The sequence below is a fragment of the Danio rerio genome, chromosome 17, assembly GCF_052040795.2.
Source record: "Danio rerio strain M-AB ecotype USA chromosome 17, GRCz13ab, whole genome shotgun sequence".
NCBI lineage: Eukaryota > Metazoa > Chordata > Actinopteri > Cypriniformes > Danionidae > Danio > Danio rerio.
Genome location: NC_141037.1, coordinates 530,001 through 552,500, shown reverse-complemented (window position 1 = coordinate 552,500; position 22,500 = coordinate 530,001). Strand labels below are relative to the sequence as shown.

The window sequence follows — 22,500 nt, the reverse complement described above, 5'->3', positions numbered from 1 at the left end:
GAGTCTTTGCTGGGGTCGTACCTCTCCACACTGAAACACACACACACACACTTAAACAGTGTCTCCTGGAAATAAGCTCACAGTCCCGGTGCGTGTTCTCCTTACAGTGACGTAACTCGCGGCTGAACTATCACAGTGTGATGCATGGTTTGGGAAAGAGCGATGTAGTGACGAGTGTTTCCCAAAACCCCCAGTTTCTCTGTAGCAGATCCATCGCTTGAACCCCTTTAGTTATAGTGTAAAACACCCATCATGATGCTCTCAACAGAAGAGGTTAGAGAAGAACCCCAAACTTTATTTGTGCAGATTATATTGTTTTACACGCATTTAAAAACAAATCCAATATCAGCTTTAATAAAAACATGCACTCAGTCTCCATATTAAATGAAATATACAGTTGAAGTCAGAATTATTAGCCCCCTTAATTATTAGACCGCTTGTTTATTTTTTCCCTAATGTCTGTTTAATGGAGAGCAGATTCCTCCAGCACATTTCTAATCATAATAGTGTTAATAACTCATCTCTAATAACTGATTTATTTCCTCTCTGTCATGATGACAGTAAATAATATTAGACTAGATATTCTTCAAGACACTTCTATACAGCTTAAAGTGACATTTAAAGGCTTCACTAGGGTAATTAGGGTAATTAGGCAAGTTATTGTATAATGATGGTTTGTTCTGGAGACTATCAGAAACAAAAATAGCTTAAAAGGGCTGATAATATTGACTAATGGTGTTAGACAGAGAAAGGGGAAGGATCGGCATAGGACCCCAAAGCGGGACACAAACTCAGGTCGCCCCCTGCTGGCCTCACTCACACCACTGCCAACAGTAACCAGAAGAACTGAACTGGAAGAATTAGATTGATTACAGGTTCTGAATGTCGATTTCAATTACTTTTCGATTAATCGCCAAGCCACATACACACGAATAATAAAGCCAGAATTTCTGTGTGTGTGTGTGTGTGTGTGTGTGTGTGTGTGTGTGTGTGTGTGTAGCGTTAGAGCAAGAATAACTCAAATAAAGTGGCGAAATCATATTATTGACTGCTGAGAGCAAGAGTGTGTGTTTTCCACTTCACACACGCGTTTATAGCGAAGCACATCCCAGGAGAGACACGACACTCATGGAAACTCAAACACAACAGCAGAGCCTTCCCATGAGCCTCCTCACACACACACACACACAATAACACACGCGCACACGCGCACACACACGCGCACACACACACACACACACACGCGCACACACACGCACACACACACGCACACACAAACCCTGACTCTTATCAGATAAATGAGTTTTCCTCCAGAATGCATCAAATAAATAATATTTTCCTCCAGAATGCATCATATAAACAATATTTTCCTCCATAATGCATCAAATAAACAATATTTTCCTCCAGAATGCATCAAATAAACAATATTTTCCTCCAGAATGCATCAAATAAATAAGATTTTCCTCCAGAATGCATCAAATAAACAATATTTTCCTCCATAATGCATCAAATAAACAATATTTTCCTCCAGAATGCATCAAATAAATAATATTTTCCTCCAGAATGCATCAAATAAACAATATTTTCCTCCAGAATGCATCAAATAAACAATATTTTCCTCCAGAATGCATCAAATAAACAATATTTTCCTCCAGAATGCATCAAATAAACAATATTTTCCTCCAGAATGCATCAAATAAATAATATTTTCCTCCAGAATGCATCAAATAAACAATATTTTCCTCCAGAATGCATCAAATAAACAATATTTTCCTCCAGAATGCATCAAATAAACAATATTTTCCTCCAGAATGCATCAAATAAACAATATTTTCCTCCAGAATGCATCAAATAAATAATATTTTCCTCCAGAATGCATCAAATAAATAATATTTTCCTCCAGAATGCATCATATAAACAATATTTTCCTCCAGAATGCATCAAATAAACAATATTTTCCTCCAGAATGCATCAAATAAACAATATTTTCCTCCAGAATGCATCAAATAAATAATATTTTCCTCCAGAATGCATCAAATAAATAATATTTTCCTCCAGAATGCATCAAATAAATAATATTTTCCTCCAGAATGCATCAAATAAACAATATTTTCCTCCAGAATGCATCAAATAAACAATATTTTCCTCCAGAATTCATCAAATAAACAATATTTTCCTCCAGAATGCATCAAATAAATAATATTTTCCTCCAGAATGCATCATATAAACAATATTTTCCTCCAGAATGCATCAAATAAACAATATTTTCCTCCAGAATGCATCAAATAAACAATATTTTCCTCCAGAATGCATCAAATAAATAATATTTTCCTCCAGAATGCATCAAATAAACAATATTTTCCTCCAGAATGCATCAAATAAATAATATTTTCCTCCAGAATGCATCAAATAAACAATATTTTCCTCCAGAATGCATCAAATAAATAATATTTTCCTCCAGAATGCATCAAATAAACAATATTTTCCTCCAGAATGCATCAAATAAATAAGATTTTCCTCCAGAATGCATCAAATAAACAATATTTTCCTCCAGAATGCATCAAATAAACAATATTTTCCTCCAGAATGCATCAAATAAATAATATTTTCCTCCAGAATGCATCATATAAACAATATTTTCCTCCAGAATGCATCAAATAAACAATATTTTCCTCCAGAATGCATCAAATAAACAATATTTTCCTCCAGAATGCATCAAATAAACAATATTTTCCTCCAGAATGCATCAAATAAATAATATTTTCCTCCAGAATGCATCAAATAAATAATATTTTCCTCCAGAATGCATCAAATAAACAATATTTTCCTCCAGAATGCATCAAATAAACAATATTTTCCTCCAGAATGCATCAAATAAACAATATTTTCCTCCAGAATGCATCAAATAAACAATATTTTCCTCCAGAATGCATCAAATTAATAAGGTTTGTGCACCTGTTCATGTGTGCGGGTCCGTATCCGCCGATGGCGTAGATCATGCCGTCCAGCACGGCGGTGGCGAAGCAGCTGCGTGATTTGGTCATGGGGGCGACAGGCTGCCACTCCTTCAGCTTGGGCAGGTATTTCTCCACAGACTGCAGGTAATACTGTCCGTCGTATCCACCCAGCGCGTACAGTTCTCCGGCCAGCACCACCACCCCCAGTGTGCTGCGCGACTCGGCCATGCGGCGCTCCGAGCTCCAGGTGTTGGTGTCGGGGTGCCAGCGCTCCACACTGCTCTCGTGTCGCCGGTAGCTGATTCCCTGCCGCATGTGTGTGGCAATACCCCCCAGCACATACACCTGCTGCTCCAGCACTGCCACCCCAAACTCATACCGCGGTACAGGCAGAGGAGCCAGACCCAACCACGAGTCCGTCTGCGGGAAGTACATCTCCATACTGAAACACACACAAACCTGTATAAGTTTATGCATTATATTTGAGTGTGTGTGTGTGTGTGTGTGTGTGTTCACCTCTCCAGTGTGGCGAACAGTCCTGCTTTCCCCCCCACAGCGAGCAGTACTTTGGGAGCGCAGCGGGGCCGTGTGGACAGGACGGTCTGGTAGGAGAGCCGGTGTTCAGGCATGAAGTGGTACTTGAGCGCCTCGTTGAGCAGGTGTTTGCAGGCGTGGTCGTCCCGGATCAGGTGATTGGCCTCGTAGAGTCGCGTCAGGAACTTGACGCTCAGCAACGGCAGCCGGACGCAGTGCAGGAGCTGAGCCAGGTGCTGCTGCCGCTCCGACACGTCGTACTTTATCCAGGACTCCAGCGCGTAGAAGACGCTCTCCTCCGTCAGCACGTTCAGGCAGTCGTTCGACACGATGTCGTCCAGCTCAGCGCGCGTCAGCTCGAAGAACTCCTCCGTCTGGCACACCTGAGGAATGATGCACAGCAGGATATTCTGAATGAATCTTCATTTTGTAATATAAATAGTAATGCTCAGCAAAGACTAATCACATTGATATCTAAATCTAAATAATCATTTTCTGACATATATGCATGCATGTTTTTATTTATATATACACATAATGACAGTACACACATACACACACACACACACACACATTTATTTGGTCAAAATATTGGAGGAGCTGTTAATGAAGAGGAGGAGCTGATAAAGGGGAGGCACTACAGATGATGAGTAGGAGCTACAGACGAAGGAGAGGGGAGATGATGAAGAGGAGGAGCTGAAAATGAAGTTGAGGCGTTGCTGTTGAAGAGGAGGGGCTGATAATGAAGGGGAGGAGCTAAAAACAAAGAGGAGGAGTACTTGTGAAGGGGAGGAGCTATTAATAAAGATGAGCTGAAATCAATGAGGGGCAGTTACTGGTGAAGGGGAGGAGCTGTTAATGAAGAGGAGGAGCTGATAAAGGGGAGGCACTACAGATGATGAGTAGGAGCTACAGACGAAGGAGAGGGGAGATGATGAAGAGGAGGAGCTGAAAATGAAGTTGAGGCGTTGCTGTTGAAGAGGAGGGGCTGATAATGAAGGGGAGGAGCTAAAAACAAAGAGGAGGAGTACTGGTGAAGGGGAGGAGCTATTAATAAAGATGAGCTGAAAACGATGAGGGGCAGTTACTGGTGAAGGGGAGGAGCTGTTAATGGAGGGGAGGAGCTAAAAACAAAGAGGAGGAGTACTGGTGAAGGGGAGGAGCTATTAATAAAGATAAGCTGAAATCAATGAGGGGCAGTTTCTGGTGAAGGGGAGGAGCTGTTAATGGAGGGGAAGAGCTGAAATGAAGAGGAGGAGTTAAAATGAAGGGGAAGAGCTGTTAATGAAGAGTAGGGGTTATTGGTGAAGGGGAGGAGCTGTTAATGAAGAGGAGGAGCTGATAAAGGGGAGGCACTACAGATGATGAGTAGGAGCTACAGACGAAGGAGAGGGGAGATGATGAAGAGGAGGAGCTGAAAATGAAGTTGAGGCGTTGCTGTTGAAGAGGAGGGGCTGATAATGAAGGGGAGGAGCTAAAAACAAAGAGGAGGAGTACTGGTGAAGGGGAGGAGCTATTAATAAAGATGAGCTGAAAACGATGAGAAGGAGTTAAAAATATTAGGGGAGGGGCTGTTAATGAAGGGGAGGAGCTGAAAATGAAGAGGAGGAGTTACAAATGAAGGGGAAGAGCTGTTAATGAAGAGGAGGGGTTACTGGTGAAGGGGAGGAGCTGTTAATGGAGGGGAGGAGCTAAAAACAAAGAGGAGGAGTACTGGTGAAGGGGAGGAGCTATTAATAAAGATAAGCTGAAATCAATGAGGGGCAGTTTCTGGTGAAGGGGAGGAGCTGTTAATGGAGGGGAGGAGCTGAAAATGAAGAGAAGGAGTTAAAAATGAAGGGGAGGGGCTGTTAATGAAGGGGAGGAGCTGTTAATAAAGAGGAGGAGCTGAAAATGAAGAGAAGGAGTTAAAAATATTAGGGGAGGGGCTGTTAATGAAGGGGAGGAGCTGAAAATGAAGAGGAGGGGTTAAAAATGAAGGGGAAGAGCTGTTAATGAAGAGGAGGAGTTATTGGTGAAGGGGAAGAGCTGCTAATGAAGAGGAGGAGTTATTGGTTAAGGGGAGGAGCTGCTAATGAAGAGGAGGAGTTATTGGTGAAGGGGAAGAGCTGCTAATGAAGAGGAGGAGTTATTGGTGAAGGGGAGGAGCTGTTAATGAAGAGGAGGAGCAGAAAATAAAGAGGAGGAGTTACTGTTGGAGGGAAGGCACTGTTAATGAAGGGGAGGAGCTGAAAATGAAGAGGAGCTGTTAATGAAGGGGAAGGGTTGCTGGTGAAGGGGAGGAGCTGTTAATTAGGGGAGGAGCTATCAGGCACTGAGGATGAATGACTTTATGCTGGATTGTGCATAATTCTGCTGTAAGTGATGGTGATGCTGATGTGGCTGTGCTCATGGCAGATATTATGTTGTAGTTTGGTGTTTCATTTCACTGATTTGCCAAACACCGCCTGAGAAATGCTCTGAATTTCCTTTCAGCAACCTTCACACCTGATATAAAGCATGTGCAGTTTCCTCTGTAAATCAGTGTCGTAACTCCATTAGTTGTTTCTGAGTGTGCTGTATAAATGAATGAGAGGAATGCAAACCTCCTCGAAGTGCTGGCAGATGAACTTGCTGGCGGCGAGGCACAGGTCGTGGCAGCCGTAGGTCTCGGCGAAGCGGGAGATGCCGATACAGTTTCCGGCGTCCAGCTGACTCTCCAGGAAACTGCAGCACTCCTTCAGCACCAGCTTCACCTGCAGCAGGTTGGCGGCAGGAAGTAGAGACTCCACCGTTTCCTGTGAGATGAAGACGGTGCCTGTGTATGCGTACTCCACTATAGCCTGAGGAGGAGAGCGCAAACACACACTCAGAGAAATCTCACACACTACAATATTATACAGCACGCACAGACGATCAGGCATCTGCGTTAACTGTGTGTGTGTGTGTGTGTGTGTGTGTTGACTATGCTAATGTGTATGTTGGCTGATGTGTGTGTATGTATGTGCATGTTATATGCAGTGTGTGTGTGTGTGTGTGTGTGTGTGTGTGTGTGTGTGTGTGTGTGTACCTTAAGCGCGGCCTCGTCAATGCACTGGAACTCCACCTCGGAGGTCTCCTTCTCGGACAGGTTTCCGGTGAACATGGCCTTGAAGTAGGGGCTGATGCTGGCCAGCACCACCTTGTGTGCGTGGATCTTCGCGTCGCCCACGCGCAGCACGATATCGCAGAGCTCATGATCCTGCCGGAGGAGCTGCAGACCCTGCAGGAGCTGCTCGGAGTGAGGCCGCGTCAGGCTCGCAAACATGTACGACTTCGCCTGCTGCTCCATCTGCGCACACACACACACACACACACACACACACACACACACACACACACACAGGGCAGGGTTCATTCACTCATTCATATTTATATTGACTCATGCTGAATGAAGAGGAGATTTCCCAGCAAATACTGAGCTCAGTGAACACTTGCAGAATAAAACACAGCCCACACTGCACTTTAAGCACACTACTGAGAGCACTCAACCTTCCTGTAGATCTTCATGCTGACACACAGACAGCACACTACTGAGAGCACTCAACTTGTCTGTCCTTCTACATGCTGACACACAGACAGCACACTACTTAGTGCACTCAACCTGACATACAGACAGCACACTACTGAGTGCACTCAACCTGCCACTGCTTCTACATGGTGACACACAAACAGCACACTACTGAGAGCACTCAACCTTTCACCTTCATGCTGACACACAGACAGCACACTACTGAGAGCACTCAAATTGTCTGTCCTTCTACATGCGGACACACAGACAGCACACTGCTGAGAGCACTCAACCTTCCTGTACATCTTCATGCTGACACACAGACAGCACACTACTGAGTGCACTCAATCTGACACACAGACAGCACACTACTGAGAGCACTCAATCTGACACACAGACAGCACACTACTGAGAGCACTCAATCTGACACACAGACAGCACACTACTGAGAGCACTCAATCTGACATACAGACAGCACACTACTGAGAGCACTCAATCTGACACACAGACAGCACACTACTGAGAGCACTCAATCTGACACACAGACAGCACACTACTGAGAGCACTCAATCTGACACACAGACAGCACACTACTGAGAGCACTCAATCTGACACACAGACAGCACACTACTGAGAGCACTCAATCTGACACACAGACAGCACACTACTGAGAGCACTCAATCTGACATACAGACAGCACACTACTGAGAGCACTCAATCTGACACACAGACAGCACACTACTGAAAGCACCCAATCTGACATACAGACAGCACACTACTGAGAGCACTCAATCTGCCAGTGCTTATACCTGCTGACACACAGACAGCACACTACTGAGTGCACTCAACCTGTCTGTCCTTCTACATGCGGACCCACAGACAGCACACTACTGAGAGTACTCAACCTTCCTGTACATCTTCATGCTGACATACAGACAGCACACTACTGAGAGCACTCAATCTGACATACAGACAGCACATTACTGAGAGCACTCAATCTGACACACAGACAGCACACTACTGAGAGCACCCAATCTGACATACAGACAGTACACTACTGAGAGCACTCAATCTGACACACAGACAGCACACTACTGAGAGCACTCAATCTGACACACAGACAGCACACTACTGAGAGCACTCAATCTGACACACAGACAGCACACTACTGAGAGCACTCAATCTGACACACAGACAGCACACTACTGAGAGCACTCAATCTGACATACAGACAGCACACTACTGAGAGCACTCAATCTGACACACAGACAGCACACTACTGAGAGCACTCAACCTGACACACAGACAGCACACTACTGAAAGCACCCAATCTGACATACAGACAGCATACTACTGAGAGCACTCAATCTGCCAGTGCTTATACCTGCTGACACACAGACAGCACACTACTGAGTGCACTCAACCTGTCTGTCCTTCTACATGCGGACCCACAGACAGCACACTACTGAGAGTACTCAACCTTCCTGTACATCTTCATGCTGACATACAGACAGCACACTACTGAGAGCACTCAATCTGACATACAGACAGCACATTACTGAGAGCACTCAATCTGACACACAGACAGCACACTACTGAGAGCACCCAATCTGACATACAGACAGTACACTACTGAGAGCACTCAATCTGACACACAGACAGCACACTACTGAGAGCACTCAATCTGACACACAGACAGCACACTACTGAGAGCACTCAATCTGACACACAGACAGCACACTACTGAGAGCACTCAATCTGACACACAGACAGCACACTACTGAGAGCACTCAATCTGACATACAGACAGCACACTACTGAGAGCACTCAATCTGACACACAGACAGCACACTACTGAGAGCACTCAACCTGACACACAGACAGCACACTACTGAAAGCACCCAATCTGACATACAGACAGCATACTACTGAGAGCACTCAATCTGCCAGTGCTTATACCTGCTGACACACAGACAGCACACTACTGAGTGCACTCAACCTGTCTGTCCTTCTACATGCGGACCCACAGACAGCACACTACTGAGAGTACTCAACCTTCCTGTACATCTTCATGCTGACATACAGACAGCACACTACTGAGAGCACTCAATCTGACATACAGACAGCACATTACTGAGAGCACTCAATCTGACACACAGACAGCACACTACTGAGAGCACCCAATCTGACATACAGACAGTACACTACTGAGAGCACTCAATCTGACACACAGACAGCACACTACTGAGAGCACTCAATCTGACACACAGACAGCACACTACTGAGAGCACTCAATCTGACACACAGACAGCACACTACTGAGAGCACTCAATCTGACACACAGACAGCACACTACTGAGAGCACTCAATCTGACATACAGACAGCACACTACTGAGAGCACTCAATCTGACACACAGACAGCACACTACTGAGAGCACTCAACCTGACACACAGACAGCACACTACTGAAAGCACCCAATCTGACATACAGACAGCACACTACTGAGAGCACTCAATCTGCCAGTGCTTATACCTGCTGACACACAGACAGCACACTACTGAGTGCACTCAACCTGTCTGTCCTTCTACATGCGGACCCACAGACAGCACACTACTGAGAGTACTCAACCTTCCTGTACATCTTCATGCTGACATACAGACAGCACACTACTGAGTGCACTCAACCTGACACAAAGACAGCACACAACTAAGAGTACTCAACCTTCCTGTACATCTTCATGCTGACACACAGACAGCACACTACTGAGTGCACTCAACCTGCCAGTGCTTATACCTCCTGACAAACAGACAGCACACTACTAAGAGCACTCAACCTTCCTGTACATCTTCATGCTGACACACAGACAGCACACTACTGAGTGCACTCAACCTGCCAGTGCTTATACCTCCTGACACACAGACAGCACACTACTAAGAGCACTCAACCTTCCTGTACATCTCCATGCTGACACACAGACAGCACACTACTGAGTGCACTCAACCTGCCAGTGCTTATACCTCCTGACACACAGACAGCACACTACTGAGAGCACTCAACCTGCCAGTGCTTATACCTCCTGACAAACAGACAGCACACTACTAAGAGCACTCAACCTGCCAGTGCTTATACATGCTGACACACGGACAGCACACTACTGAGAGCACTCAACCTGTCTGTCCTTCTACATGCTGACACACAGAGAAAGTAAATGCGCCCTATGAAGACAAACACGCGCACTAGACAGACAGCAGCAGGCCTGGGTTTGACACAGAGCCGATAATGAACCAGAATTCCAGCTCATCAGTCAGAGATGTTGTCAAAGCTGTTCATCCTCACTGTTTCTGTCTTTCATAGATATTGCACACTACTGAGAGCACTCAAACCAGTGCTCTAACATGCGGACACACAGACTGCACACTACAGAGAGCACTCAACCTTCCTGTGCATCTTCATGCTGACACACAGACTGAGAGCACTCAACCTGACACACAGCAAACCATTAAGAGCACTCAACCTGCCGGTGCTTGTACATGTTAACACACAGACAGCACACTACTGAGAGCACTCAGCACCACACAGACAAAGTAAACGCGCCCTATGAAGATAAACACGCGCACTAGATAGACAGCAGCAGCACTGGTTAAGATTAGAGCCCCAGCTCATCAGGCAGAGGTGTTGTTGTCAGAGCTGGTCATCCTCACTGTTTCTCTGTGTGAAGTGTGGAAGTGGAAACCTGGAGCGGCTAGTGCTCTGCTAGATTAGCATTAGCATCCGCAGCCCGTCTCTCCTCAGCCCAAAGCCGCTCCTCAGCGCTCCTCCAGCGGCCCCCGAGCCCCAGTTCACACCCTGCATTGAAGAAAACGAGTGTTTAGACATATTTACCTGCGGGTCTCGCTGATTTCTGGCAGTTTGATGCGCAACACGGCCGCGACTGTCAGGAAAACAAACACAAATCAGCGCATGCGTCACTTCCGGGAACTCAGCGGCAGCGCGCGGAGCAAAATAAAGCCAATAACAGCCAAGAAAAGCCAGAGGAGAGAGCTTCACTCTCATTTATATCATATACAGGACAGCACACTTCTGTCTACAGCAGCTGTGTTTAATATGTGTGTCTCTCTGTCTATCTGTTTGTCTGTCTATCTATCTGTATATATATGTATGTATGTATATATACTACTACAACACACACACACACACACACAGAAACATAGATATATATGTAAATGTGTGTGTGTGTGTGTGTGTGTGTGTGTGTGTTGCCCTGGAGCTGCTCTCTGATGCAACACTGATAAAGCTTAAAATAGACACTGAGTGAGAGATTCATTAACACACACTCAGAGACGCACACACTCAGAGACACAATGCTCGTATATATACACAATATTCATATTTGCCATTACAGCACAATTCATCATAATTCATAAGCTACTATTATATTTAAAAAATTAAATAACTCATTAGACCTATAATATTGCACAACCTAATACATTATACATATATTATAAATAGTAATTATTTTTAAATTAATTATTAATGTTTCATTTATTAGTTTAGTAGTCATTTATTTTTATATATATATATATATATATATATATATATATATATATATATATATATATTCAATTAGCTCCCTATTAATTTATTTATTCATTTATTTATTTTTATTGCTATTTTTATTTATTCAAAAAACTTTTTACACGTGTATTCATTGATTTATTTATTAAATAATTAATTAATTTAATTATTTATTTATTTATTATTCATTTGTTTATTCATTTATTTTTATTTATTATTATTTTTAATTATACATTATTTGTTCGTTAATTTATTGATTCATTTATTTATTTATTTACCTTTTTATTTATTCGTTCATTGATTTATTAATTAATTCATTCATTTATTAATTAATTTATTCATTTATGCCCTTCCAGCTGCAACCCATCACTGGGAAACATCCATACACACTCATTCACACTAATATACTACGGCCAGTTTAGTTGATCAGTTCCCCTATAGCGCATGTGTTTGGACTGTGGGGAAAACCGGAGCACCAGGAGGAAACCCACGCCAACACGGGGAGAACATGCAAACTCCACACAGAAACACCAACTGACCCAGCTGAGATTCAAACCAGCGACCTTATTTTCTGTGAGGTGAACATACTACCCACTGCACCACTGTGCAGCCCTATTTATTTCTTCATGCATTCATTTTCTTTTTTGGCTTAGTCCCTTTAATAATCTGGGGTCACTACAGCGGAATGAACCGCCAACTTATCCAGCACGTTTTATGCAGCAGATGCCCTTCCAGCTGCAACACATTACTGGGAAACACTCATACACTACAGACAATTTAGCCTACCCAATTCACCTGAACCGCATGTCTTTGGACTGTAGGGGAAACTGGAGCACCCTGTTATTTATTTATTTATTTATTGTTTCTAAGTTGAAACATGTATTTTTTCAAATTTTTGTTATTGTTTCTTAGCTTTTTATCAAAGACTCCATAATGACTCAGATAATTACTATAATTATTCTAATATAGATAATTGTAAATAATTATTATAAATAAATATCATAAATGATTTTAGATTATAATATTACAACAATGAAAAGAATAAGGATAACATTAAAAGTATATATTACAAAAAGTAATAAAAATTATGACATAAATACATTATAAATATAAATAAATTATTGAATATTATTTCATTTGTTAGACTGTTCATGAGCCATTTACTTTTCAATTCAAATATATTTTAATCTGCTTACCATTCATTTATTTTTAATTATCTGTGTTCTTCTCTCATTCTTTCTCGTTATTGTTTCTTTCCTGTTTCTTATAGACTCTTTATTGACTCAAATAATTACTATAATTATTAGGATCATATATATATATATATATATATATATATATATATATATATATATATATATATATATATATATATATATATATATATATATATATATATATATATACATATATATATATATATATATATACATATATAATATGAATTAATACTATTAAATAATATTATTACACACACTGTCAGTGTATAATGATAATAATAAAATATAAACAAATCTGTTCGACCAAGACAGGCTTTGTAAACAGTTTGATGTTGTACTTTAATTAATATTTATTTGTCCTAGAAACGCTGCAGCAGGTGGCATGGTGGCTCAGTGGTGTCACACTGTGACCTCACAGCAAGAAGGTCTCTGGTTTGAGTCCCGGCTGGGTCAGCTGGTGTTTCTGTGTGGAGTTTGCATGTTCTCCCCGTGTTGGTGTGGGTTTTCTTCCGGGTGCTCCGGTTTCCCCCACAGTCCAAACACATGCGCTATAGGGGAACTGATGAACTAAATTGGCCGTAGTGTATGAGTGTGTGTGTGTGTGAATTCAGTGTGTATGGGTGTTTCCGAGTACTGGGTTGCAGCTGTGCATATGTGTAAAGCATGTGCTGAAATGGTTGGCGGATCATTACGGTGCGGTGACCCCTGATAAATAAGGGACTAAGCCAAAGGAAAATGAATGAACTGATGAATGAACACTGCAGCTGAATAATTCACAAACTCCACGCAGAAGTGTTTATACTACAGCTCCCACAGTGCACCGCGGCGGGTCAGAGGGCGCGTCGCCATGGCAGCGGCTGGTTGTCACATCAGCGCCATTTTGGCTGTGTGTTGGGATGGAAGCAGCGAGAAAATCAAAACCCGACAGAAAAACAGCGAAATCCAGACGCAGATCGCAGAGTTTGAGCAAACACGAGCGCTGAAGCAGAGCGGAAACCGTCGAGGAAACAGCCGGAATTGCGCGGAAGAGGCTCGTGACCAGCGCAATCTGCAATAACAGGTCTGGTGTTCTTCCACGATACACCTCACACACTTCAGCCATTCCAGAAGATGATCTTCTTTAATGTCTGACAGCCAGATTAATGCGTGAATCCTGCAGTGTGCTGCCGGAAACTCCCACCTGGAGACGATAATAATGGCGATGAACGGCTGATGTGCAGAGAGAGGCTCTTAAACACTGCACAATCCGCATTAATGCCTCATTTCTGAGTCTCTGATGCTCATAATGTTGAGTACAGAGCGACCGAGCACTGCTGAAGAGCCACAGGTGGTTCACATGACTCCGATGATTAATCGATCATGTTGATCATGAAGAGCTGTCAGCTGTGTGTGTGTGTGTGTGTGTGTGTGTGTGTGTGTGTGTGTGTGTGTGTGTGTGTGTGTGACAGCAGCTGAGCGCTATTTTAACACCGCAACAGCTTCAGTTCACCTCAGCACTGGCAAAAGGCACACACTCGCGTTTGTTTTTGTGAATTGTGGGGACATTCCATAGGTTTTTCTACTGCACAAGCTGTGTTTTGTATACCCAACCCTCACAGGAGACTGTGGGGAGTTCTACTATCGGAATAAACTCATTGATTTGTGATCTATAAGCTTTTGGAGAAATGAACACATCAGCAAAGTCCTCATCATTCAGCCCTTCTGTAATACATGTGTCACACATGTGTTATACTGATTTGTGTGCTGACATGTCACAAACACACACCATACTTTACATGCGTATTATCCACACACACTCCTCTAAACATGTGATGTGTTATGTTAAAGGGGTGCTCCGCTGTCTTCAACTGTAGTTGGTGTGTAATCAGGGGCGCAACTGCACATTTACACAGCCATGTCATCCTGCAACCCAAGAGCGGTTACTCACTGAAGCTGAGCAGGGCTGAGCCTGGTCAGTGTCTGGATGGGAGAGCACATGGGAACACTCGGCTGCTGTTGGCAGTGGTGTTAGTGAGGCCAGCAGGGGGCGCTCAACCTGTGGTCTGTGTGGGTCCTAATGCCCCAGTGTAGTGAAGGGGACTCTATACTGTCAGTGAGCGCCGTCTTTCAGATGAGCTGTTAAACTGAGTTCCTGTCTCTCTGTGCTCATTAATAATCCCATTGCACTTCTCGTGAAAGAGCAGGGGTGTAACCCTGGTGTTCTGGCCAAAGTCCCTCTATCAGATCTACCATACGATCATGACCTCCCAATCATCCCCATCCACCGAATTGGCTCTATCACTGTCTCTCCTCTCCCCCAATAGCTGGTGTGTGGTGAAGCTCTGGTGCTGTTGTCCTGTGGCTGCCGTCGCATCATCCAAGTGGAGCTGCACACTGGTGGTGGTGTGGAGAGACCCCCCTCATGATTAGGGTTGTCACAATATACCGGTATGACGGTCTACCACGATTTGAACGTGCACGATTATCATACCATGAACAATTGCATATCAACGGTTTTAACCCGAGACAGCCGCCCGCGGCTAAAAATAAGTATTGCTCTTAAATGTTTAATAACTTTTGATCCGCTGATCCGATTCATACAATTCAAAGATTGGCATAAAGAAGAGAATCTCAGCTTTCCAGTGCTGTATCACATAACATTCGGACTTTCAGAGGCTCCGGAATCAGTGCGGTTACGTCATCAACATTTGACAACGCTGATTTGACAAAGAAACGCTCGTCACTGTGTCTCCGGACAAACCAGACATGATACATTGATGCATTGTCCCTCCTCCATGCCCAGATTGGTTCAAACTCGCTATATCACAACCAATAAGCATAGGTTTCGCTTTTGTTTGTGGACCAACATGAGCTTTTTGAACAACACAGAATGAGAGATAGGCAAACATTTATGCGCGGCTAAATAAAACGCAAAAAAAAAGTTTTGCATGAAATAATTCTCATACTAAGTACTTTTGCATGCACAGCAGCACAGAAACATGACAAAACAGTGACACAGCAAAGACGAACTGCTGCTCTTGCTGTTTTCAAAAGACGCAAATGAAGGTGCAGCTGTTTGTCTGCATTGCAGACAACCATATCCAAATCCATATCCACAGACAACCATATCCATGCTGGCACATAAAACCTAAGGATGTTCCATATTGAATCTAGTTTCGTTATGTAACTATTTATAGTATAGTAAATATTTATATCTATTTTTTACTGAGGATTTGCACCATGTTTATTTGGACTTTGACACATTATTTATTATTTTCTTATTTTTTTATTTGTTCATTGTACAAGTGGACACATTCTCTCACCTCAGCGGTCAAGATTAAGTCCTGAAAATCTCAACATGCTTACATTTCTTCATCACAACCTAGACTGAAAAAAACAACGCTTTAAATACATGTTTACAGCCATAAACTTGGTATTGCACTTTTGGTCTCCCATTTATCCTGCTTATCAGGAAGGACAGTTTAAGTTTATTTTTGTCTAATCTTAAAAGACCCTGCTTGTTTATTCCTTCTAATTTAATTTATTAAAATGGGAGATTTTTCAGTTTATTTTTATAAAAGACTTCTATAGTTCTATTAAAATGGTTCTTTCAAAAGTTTGTTGAAATAAAACCTTTGTTCAGTCAGAAAACGTGTTCTTATTCTTTTCAGGGTCTTTGCTATGAGAATTACTATTTAATACCGTATACCGCGAAACCGTCAAACCGTGGTATTGTTTTAGACGATTATCATACCGTAAAAAATTCATACCGTTACAACCCTACTCATGATTGTGAAGTGCTCTGGGTGTATGGCCACACACAATAAATGCGCTATATAAATACACATTACATTACATTTACTGAGGGGTCTTTTTTCCTAATGTCAAAAGGAACAAGATGATTTCTCTTCCCCCAGTGTCAGATTATTTGGCTTGTTTTAGTGAAAAACTCTCTTCATTTTAACTCCTTATTTCTGAAAATTAGACAGCATTTGTTGCTTGTCTAGAAAATGCTACTTGATTAAAAAATGTGTAAATATTTGGACTAAAAACCCTAAGCAAGAAAATATAATAACATGCACAGTATTGATAACATTGGGCTCTTCAGAAATACTGCAAATACTGTTCAGTCAGAACCGTACATTTATTCATTATTTACTCTCCCACAAATGTTTCTTCCAAATCTTTGAGTTTCTTTCTTCTGTTGAACACAGAAGAAGATATTTTGAAGAATGTTGGAAACCTGTAACTATTGACTCCAGTAGTACATTTTCAGCATTCTTTAGCATATCTTTTTTTTCTGTTCATCAGAAGAAACTTATAAAGGTTTGACACAGGTAAAGGGAGAGTAAATGATGATGAGTTCTCATTGAATATTGTATACTTATGTATAGCCCTTTTAACTGGTATTTGATAAGACTGTATTTAGTAGTAGGGCTGCACAATATATGGTTTTAGGCATGTGATGATAACCATTTTCAAAGTATACTGTGGTTTGGAAAAGTCCAAATGTCCTGCAATACCGTTCCTAATGTATGTAATAATTTTTTTATTTACTTTTTTGTTTGTTTTTTAGGGCAGCTGTATTTCCAGCAGAAAAGATCTGAAGATGCTGTTTTAAATTGTAAAAAAAACTGTTTTTAAAATAAATGAAGATTGCAGAAGTCAATAATTAATATTAATTATTAATTATTATTAATAATTAATATTAATATTCAATAAATTGAATTATTAAGCCTGGCATGTTTGTTTGCTGTTACAAAATATTCCAAATGTTGCTTAAAATAAAATATATTGTGCTTAAAAGGGAACTTTATTGTTTTAGTTGTTTTACGCAGACATTTAAAATATATAATATTTACAGCAGTAGTCTATGGAGACCCGGAAGGGTCGTGATGGTGGAAAAAAAATAACCGGAGTGATGGGTAAACATATTTTTCCCTCGCAAAACTGTTGTTCGACAAACACTTCACCTCATACTTGACAACCCTCCAGTTTTGCCGGGATTCTCCTGTATTTTACCATTATATCCTATTTTTGGTATTTTCCTACATCTCTCTTATATTTTTAATCTTGAAAGCATGTTGAGATTAATATAAAACAGTCTGAATTCACTTTTCTTCTATTAAAGCTGAGCGTCGATCAGCGCTCCTCATATGCAACCTCTGAATCAGTGAATGCATGTATAAGCGCTGACTGACTCCCAGATCAGCTGTGCTCCTTTAAAGAGTAGCTAAAGTGCTGGACATGTTGGGATTCGGTTGTGTGTTTAAACAGGCAAATACACTTAATTTGTAAACCTTAAATGAGGACAAATGGTCAAAGCATGCTTTGGTTATATATCAGTGTGTTCGTAAAGTGACACCACTGTTACCAAACAGAACGAGAGATTCATTTGCTGCTGTTCTCTTGTTTGATAGCAGTGGTGTCACTTTAAATGACGTGTACAGAAGCTGATCTGGGATGAGTTTATCATACGGAGCGCGTCCGTCAGTCAGCGCTTATACATGCATTCACTGATTCAGAGGTTGCATATGAGGAGCGCTGATCGACGCTCAGCTTTAATAGAAGAAAAGTGAATTCAGACTGTTTTATATTAATCTCAACATGCTTTCAAGATTAAAAATATGAGAGAGATGTAGGAAAATAGCTAATAATGGGATATAATGATAAAATACAGGAGAATCCCGGCAAAAACCGGAGGGTTGTCAAGTATGAGGTGAAGTGTTTGTCGAACAACAGTTTTGCGAGGGAATGTGAAAACTTTCAAAAATATGTTTACCCATCACTCCGGGGGTTTTTTTCTTCCACCATCACGACCTTTCTGGGTCTCCATAAATCACAATACCGTCATAATTTTATCAAAAGTTATCATATCATCAGAATCTTATACCAGACCATGCCTATATGGTTTCAGCATCGATATCGCATTGTGATCATTGGCAATAGTCACATCGCAGGACTTTCAGTGTTGGGTCTGTGTTATAATTGGTCATTTGCATGTGCGTTTGAGGCCTGTGACTGTATAAGGATTTTAATAGCCTCCAGCCACAAGAAACTGTACAGCGAGTAACTTTAAAATTGAATAATTGTATTGGATTATTTGTATTTTTATTATTCAATGACCGTGTCTGAATAATGTTAGACACAGAAAGCGATTAAGACAGTTTGTTTCAATTGCAAGCTTTTCCTTATTGTATTTATCAATGCTTGGAGATTGATTTTCAGATTTTATGCAGATGCACTCCGCAACAGAATCATCCCAATCAGTCTAAAATTGTACAGTATTTCCAAATAGAGATATTCAAGTCATCTGGTGACTCTGTATTCATCACATCGCAATGTATATGGCAGAATAACAAAATATCGCAATGCCAGATTTGTCCAATATCCTGCAGTCTACACAGTAGTAAATAATACTGAATATACTAATATTGAATATTAAACCACACTGAGCTAAACTGAACTGAACATTTCACTATGATCTTCAATGTGAAGCTGCTTTGACACAGTCTACTCTGTAAAAGCGCTGTAGGAATAAAGATGAGCGGACTGAATAATCCAGAATAAATGAAAGCGTTTGTGCAGTGTGTGATGTCTCCCTGTGCTCCGCTCTTCTTCAGGACCATGTCTCCTCCTCATCTGAAGTCTCAGCGTCCCTCATCATCCTCATCATCATGACAGATTTCTCTGCGTGTCTGTGTGCGTGAGCAGCAGCAGATCATGATGATTTATGGGCTGATCCCTCAGGAGTTACACCAGCAGCTGCTGGACCAGCAGAACTACCAGAGCCGGACCAGCGGTGTGGAGGAGCTGAAGATGCTGCTGCTGGAGCTGGACCTGCAGCAGCTTCCCTCCGCCTGCATCGCTGACTTCATACAGTTCCTGCGCCGCCTGCTGGACGACAACAACTTCAAGGTAGGGATGAAGCGATGCGGTAGTTTCGGTAGGGGTTGGTCATTTCAAAAAACAATTGGAGCGCTGTTGAGTGCGCACTAAAACACAGCTGATTGGCTGTTGTGTTCACAAGCTGAGCAGACATGACTGTGATTGGCTGTGGAGGTCATCAGTTCACCGCTCGTGCATTTTTCAATCTCAGTTTGTGTTTTTTCGCCTAAATTTTCCCTCATGTTTATTGTTAAACCTGCTGTTTGTACTTTTGTCTTTGTTAAAAAGCTAATAATAATAATAATACAAGAACATATCATTATTTTAAAGGCCAGCTTTTATGCAAAATGACTTTTAAGTGTGTGTCAGCAGTGTGAATCTCTCCAGCAGCCTCTAATAAGTTGGCAGTTCATTCCGCTGTGGCAACCCCTGATTAATAAAGGGACTATGCCAAAAAGAAAATGACTGACTGTTATAATAAGCCTTGATAAAGGAAACACTTTGATTGACATTTCCCTTTTGTACATGTCATCAGAGGGGGAAAGCCCCGCCCTCTAGTGCCCATCTCATTAGCATGTCCAGCAGCCCTGAGTGAGAAGCAGCCGTCTGTCCATTCGCCATTAGAGTGTTTGAGCTGCTGAAGATGATGTCAGCATAGACTAAGAGGATTATAGATGTGGAGTTATAGATGAACAGAGAGAGGAGCGACATAGACTGACACACACACTCACACTGGCGCACTCATTTCCGAGAGCTAGAGAGCATCATCTGTGTGCTGAAACTTCACTACACACTCTAGAGACAGCAGAGGTGTTTTACAGCATGTTATCAGTCTCCGTTATCCTCCTGCAGGTCCTGCATGGCGCTCTGCAGCTCCTCAGCCTGCTGGTGCAGAATCTGGGTGTGGACGTGGAGCGCTACTACAAGGAGATCGCGGCGGTGACGGTGCGGGCGCTGGGGGACTCGCGGAGCGTCGCACGGCAGGAGTACATGAGCGTGTTTCAGCAGCTGATGCGAGCCGTCGGGCCGCAGCGTGTGTTAGATCTGCTGCTCTCTCAGCTGCGCCACAGGAACTCCAGGGTTCGAGAGGACGCCATCAACATCATCACCGCCGCCATGCTCACACACCCGCGCAAGGACTTCGACATCCCCAGCCTGTGTCTGGAGGTAGGTTCTCTTCTCTTCACACATCATATTAGACTAGATATTCTTCAAGACACTAGTGTTCAGCTTACAGTGGCATGTAAAGGCTTCACTAGGGTAATTAGGGTAAAGTTAGGGTAATTAGGCAAGTCATTGTATAACAGTGGTTTGTACTGGAGACAATCCAACACTAATATTGCTGAAGGGGTGAATAATATTGAGCGTAACATGACTTTAACACTATTAAACACTGCTTTTATTCTAGCCCAAATAAAAGAAATAAGGCTTTCTGCATTCCTCAATCTGTTACCTGAATGATTTGGGAAATATTTGAAGAAGAAGAAGAAATATTCACAGAAGGGTGTACACTTCAACTGTACATGGCAGGGGTGGGGAATGTCCGGCCTCTGGGCCGTATGCGGCCCGCGAGACCTTTTGATCCGGCCCCATTAGTCAATTCAAAATCACCCCTCATTAGAATAAATAAATACATTTCTGTTATAGAAAGTGACAGTAGTACACATGTGTTGCTCTGCAAAGCTCAGCTTCACATGAAAATGACTAAAAGTGTCAAGTTATGGTGATCAAGAACAGGAACAGAAACAGGTGTAGAATCCAAGTGCAGTTTAATTGATGTATAGCGCAGTGAAAGTGACAAAAATACAAAGTACAGAGTAACAAAATAGCAAACAAACAAACAAAACAAGAAACTAAGACAGATTAAACTGGAACTAGACTAATAGATACAAGAGCAAGGATCAGGAACAACATACCAAAGACGACAACGACCATCTGACAAACAGAGGATGAATGACTGAATATATAGTCCAGGTAATCAACGGAGAACGGAGACAGCTGTGCTTGTAAATCAGTGTAGATGACAGACCGGGTGTGTGTGCGAAAGAATGTATGGAAATGTAGTTCTAAAGCCACTGTAGTCCGCTGGGGGGTTGCTGGCGAACTACAGTGGCATCTGGTGGACAAACACAGTCATGACTAAAAGCTTGTGTTGTAATACGTTTGCAGCACAGGATGCGTATCATTCATTGATGAACATTCGAATCATTAATATTTTTAATAGCGCAAACGAGACCGCATGGCATGAATTACACCATTGTAATGTGAGCGCTTTACTGGTCAAATACATGCACACCTGTGTCAGAGCGCGGTGTTTAGTGATTATTCATATTAACCCTCATTTGTGTAATAAACTAACAAGTTGAGAATCAAAAGACATGAGAAAGAGAAACCATATCAGAGCCGCACTATTCTTAAAGTGACAGTGCAATATTCCTGCTGCCGACTGCTTTTATTAATAATCAAACAACAAAAGGAGAAAATCCCTCACTGCTCCTGACTGAAGGACTGCTGGAGCTGAAGTGTTTTTCTTACAGTGAAGATGCTTAAAGCACAGTTTGTTTCATATTTTTATTGTATTTATTTCCCTTTCCTTATTTACAGGGAGGAAATTAACAGTGCATATATAAAATCTGATTTATTTGCCCTCCTGAATTACTAGACCCTTTCCCCCCAATTTCTGTTTAATGGAAAGATTTATTTTCAACCCACTTTTAAACATAACAGATTTAATAACTCTAATAACTGATTTCTTTTATCTTTGCTTCATTATATTAGACTAGATATTTTTCTAGACACTAGTATTCAGCTTAAAG

The 22,500-nt window shown here is 41.9% G+C and overlaps 2 protein-coding genes across 10 annotated transcripts in view; one reads left to right on the top strand and one right to left on the bottom strand.

The window, feature by feature from the left end:
* klhl28 (kelch like family member 28) overlaps nt 1–10,998 on the bottom strand; it is a 16,963-nt gene extending 5,965 nt beyond the window's left edge. For all 5 annotated transcript variants that reach the window (XR_015512895.1, XR_015512897.1, XR_015512896.1 and 2 more), the window contains exons 1-6: nt 10,905–10,998; nt 6,541–6,801; nt 6,077–6,313; nt 3,474–3,874; nt 2,956–3,399; nt 1–30 (exon numbers count right to left, since the gene is read on the bottom strand). The exon at nt 1–30 is cut by the window's left edge and continues 179 nt beyond it. Coding sequence is in view for 1 of the 5 variants with exons in the window: in XM_087289996.1 (XP_087146122.1) it covers nt 1–30; nt 2,956–3,399; nt 3,474–3,874; nt 6,077–6,313; nt 6,541–6,801 (1,373 nt within the window). In the remaining 4 variants the exon portion in view is untranslated. The remainder of the gene's footprint in view (nt 31–2,955; nt 3,400–3,473; nt 3,875–6,076; nt 6,314–6,540; nt 6,802–10,904) is intronic.
* Nucleotides 10,999–13,683: 2,685 nt separating this feature from the next.
* The window catches only part of togaram1 (TOG array regulator of axonemal microtubules 1), a 32,087-nt gene continuing 23,270 nt past the window's right edge, over nt 13,684–22,500 (top strand). For all 5 annotated transcript variants that reach the window (XR_015512854.1, XM_087289843.1, XM_087289842.1 and 2 more), the window contains exons 1-3: nt 13,684–13,877; nt 19,420–19,714; nt 20,537–20,851. Coding sequence is in view for 4 of the 5 variants with exons in the window: in XM_087289843.1 (XP_087145969.1) it covers nt 19,520–19,714; nt 20,537–20,851 (510 nt within the window). In the remaining variant the exon portion in view is untranslated. The remainder of the gene's footprint in view (nt 13,878–19,419; nt 19,715–20,536; nt 20,852–22,500) is intronic.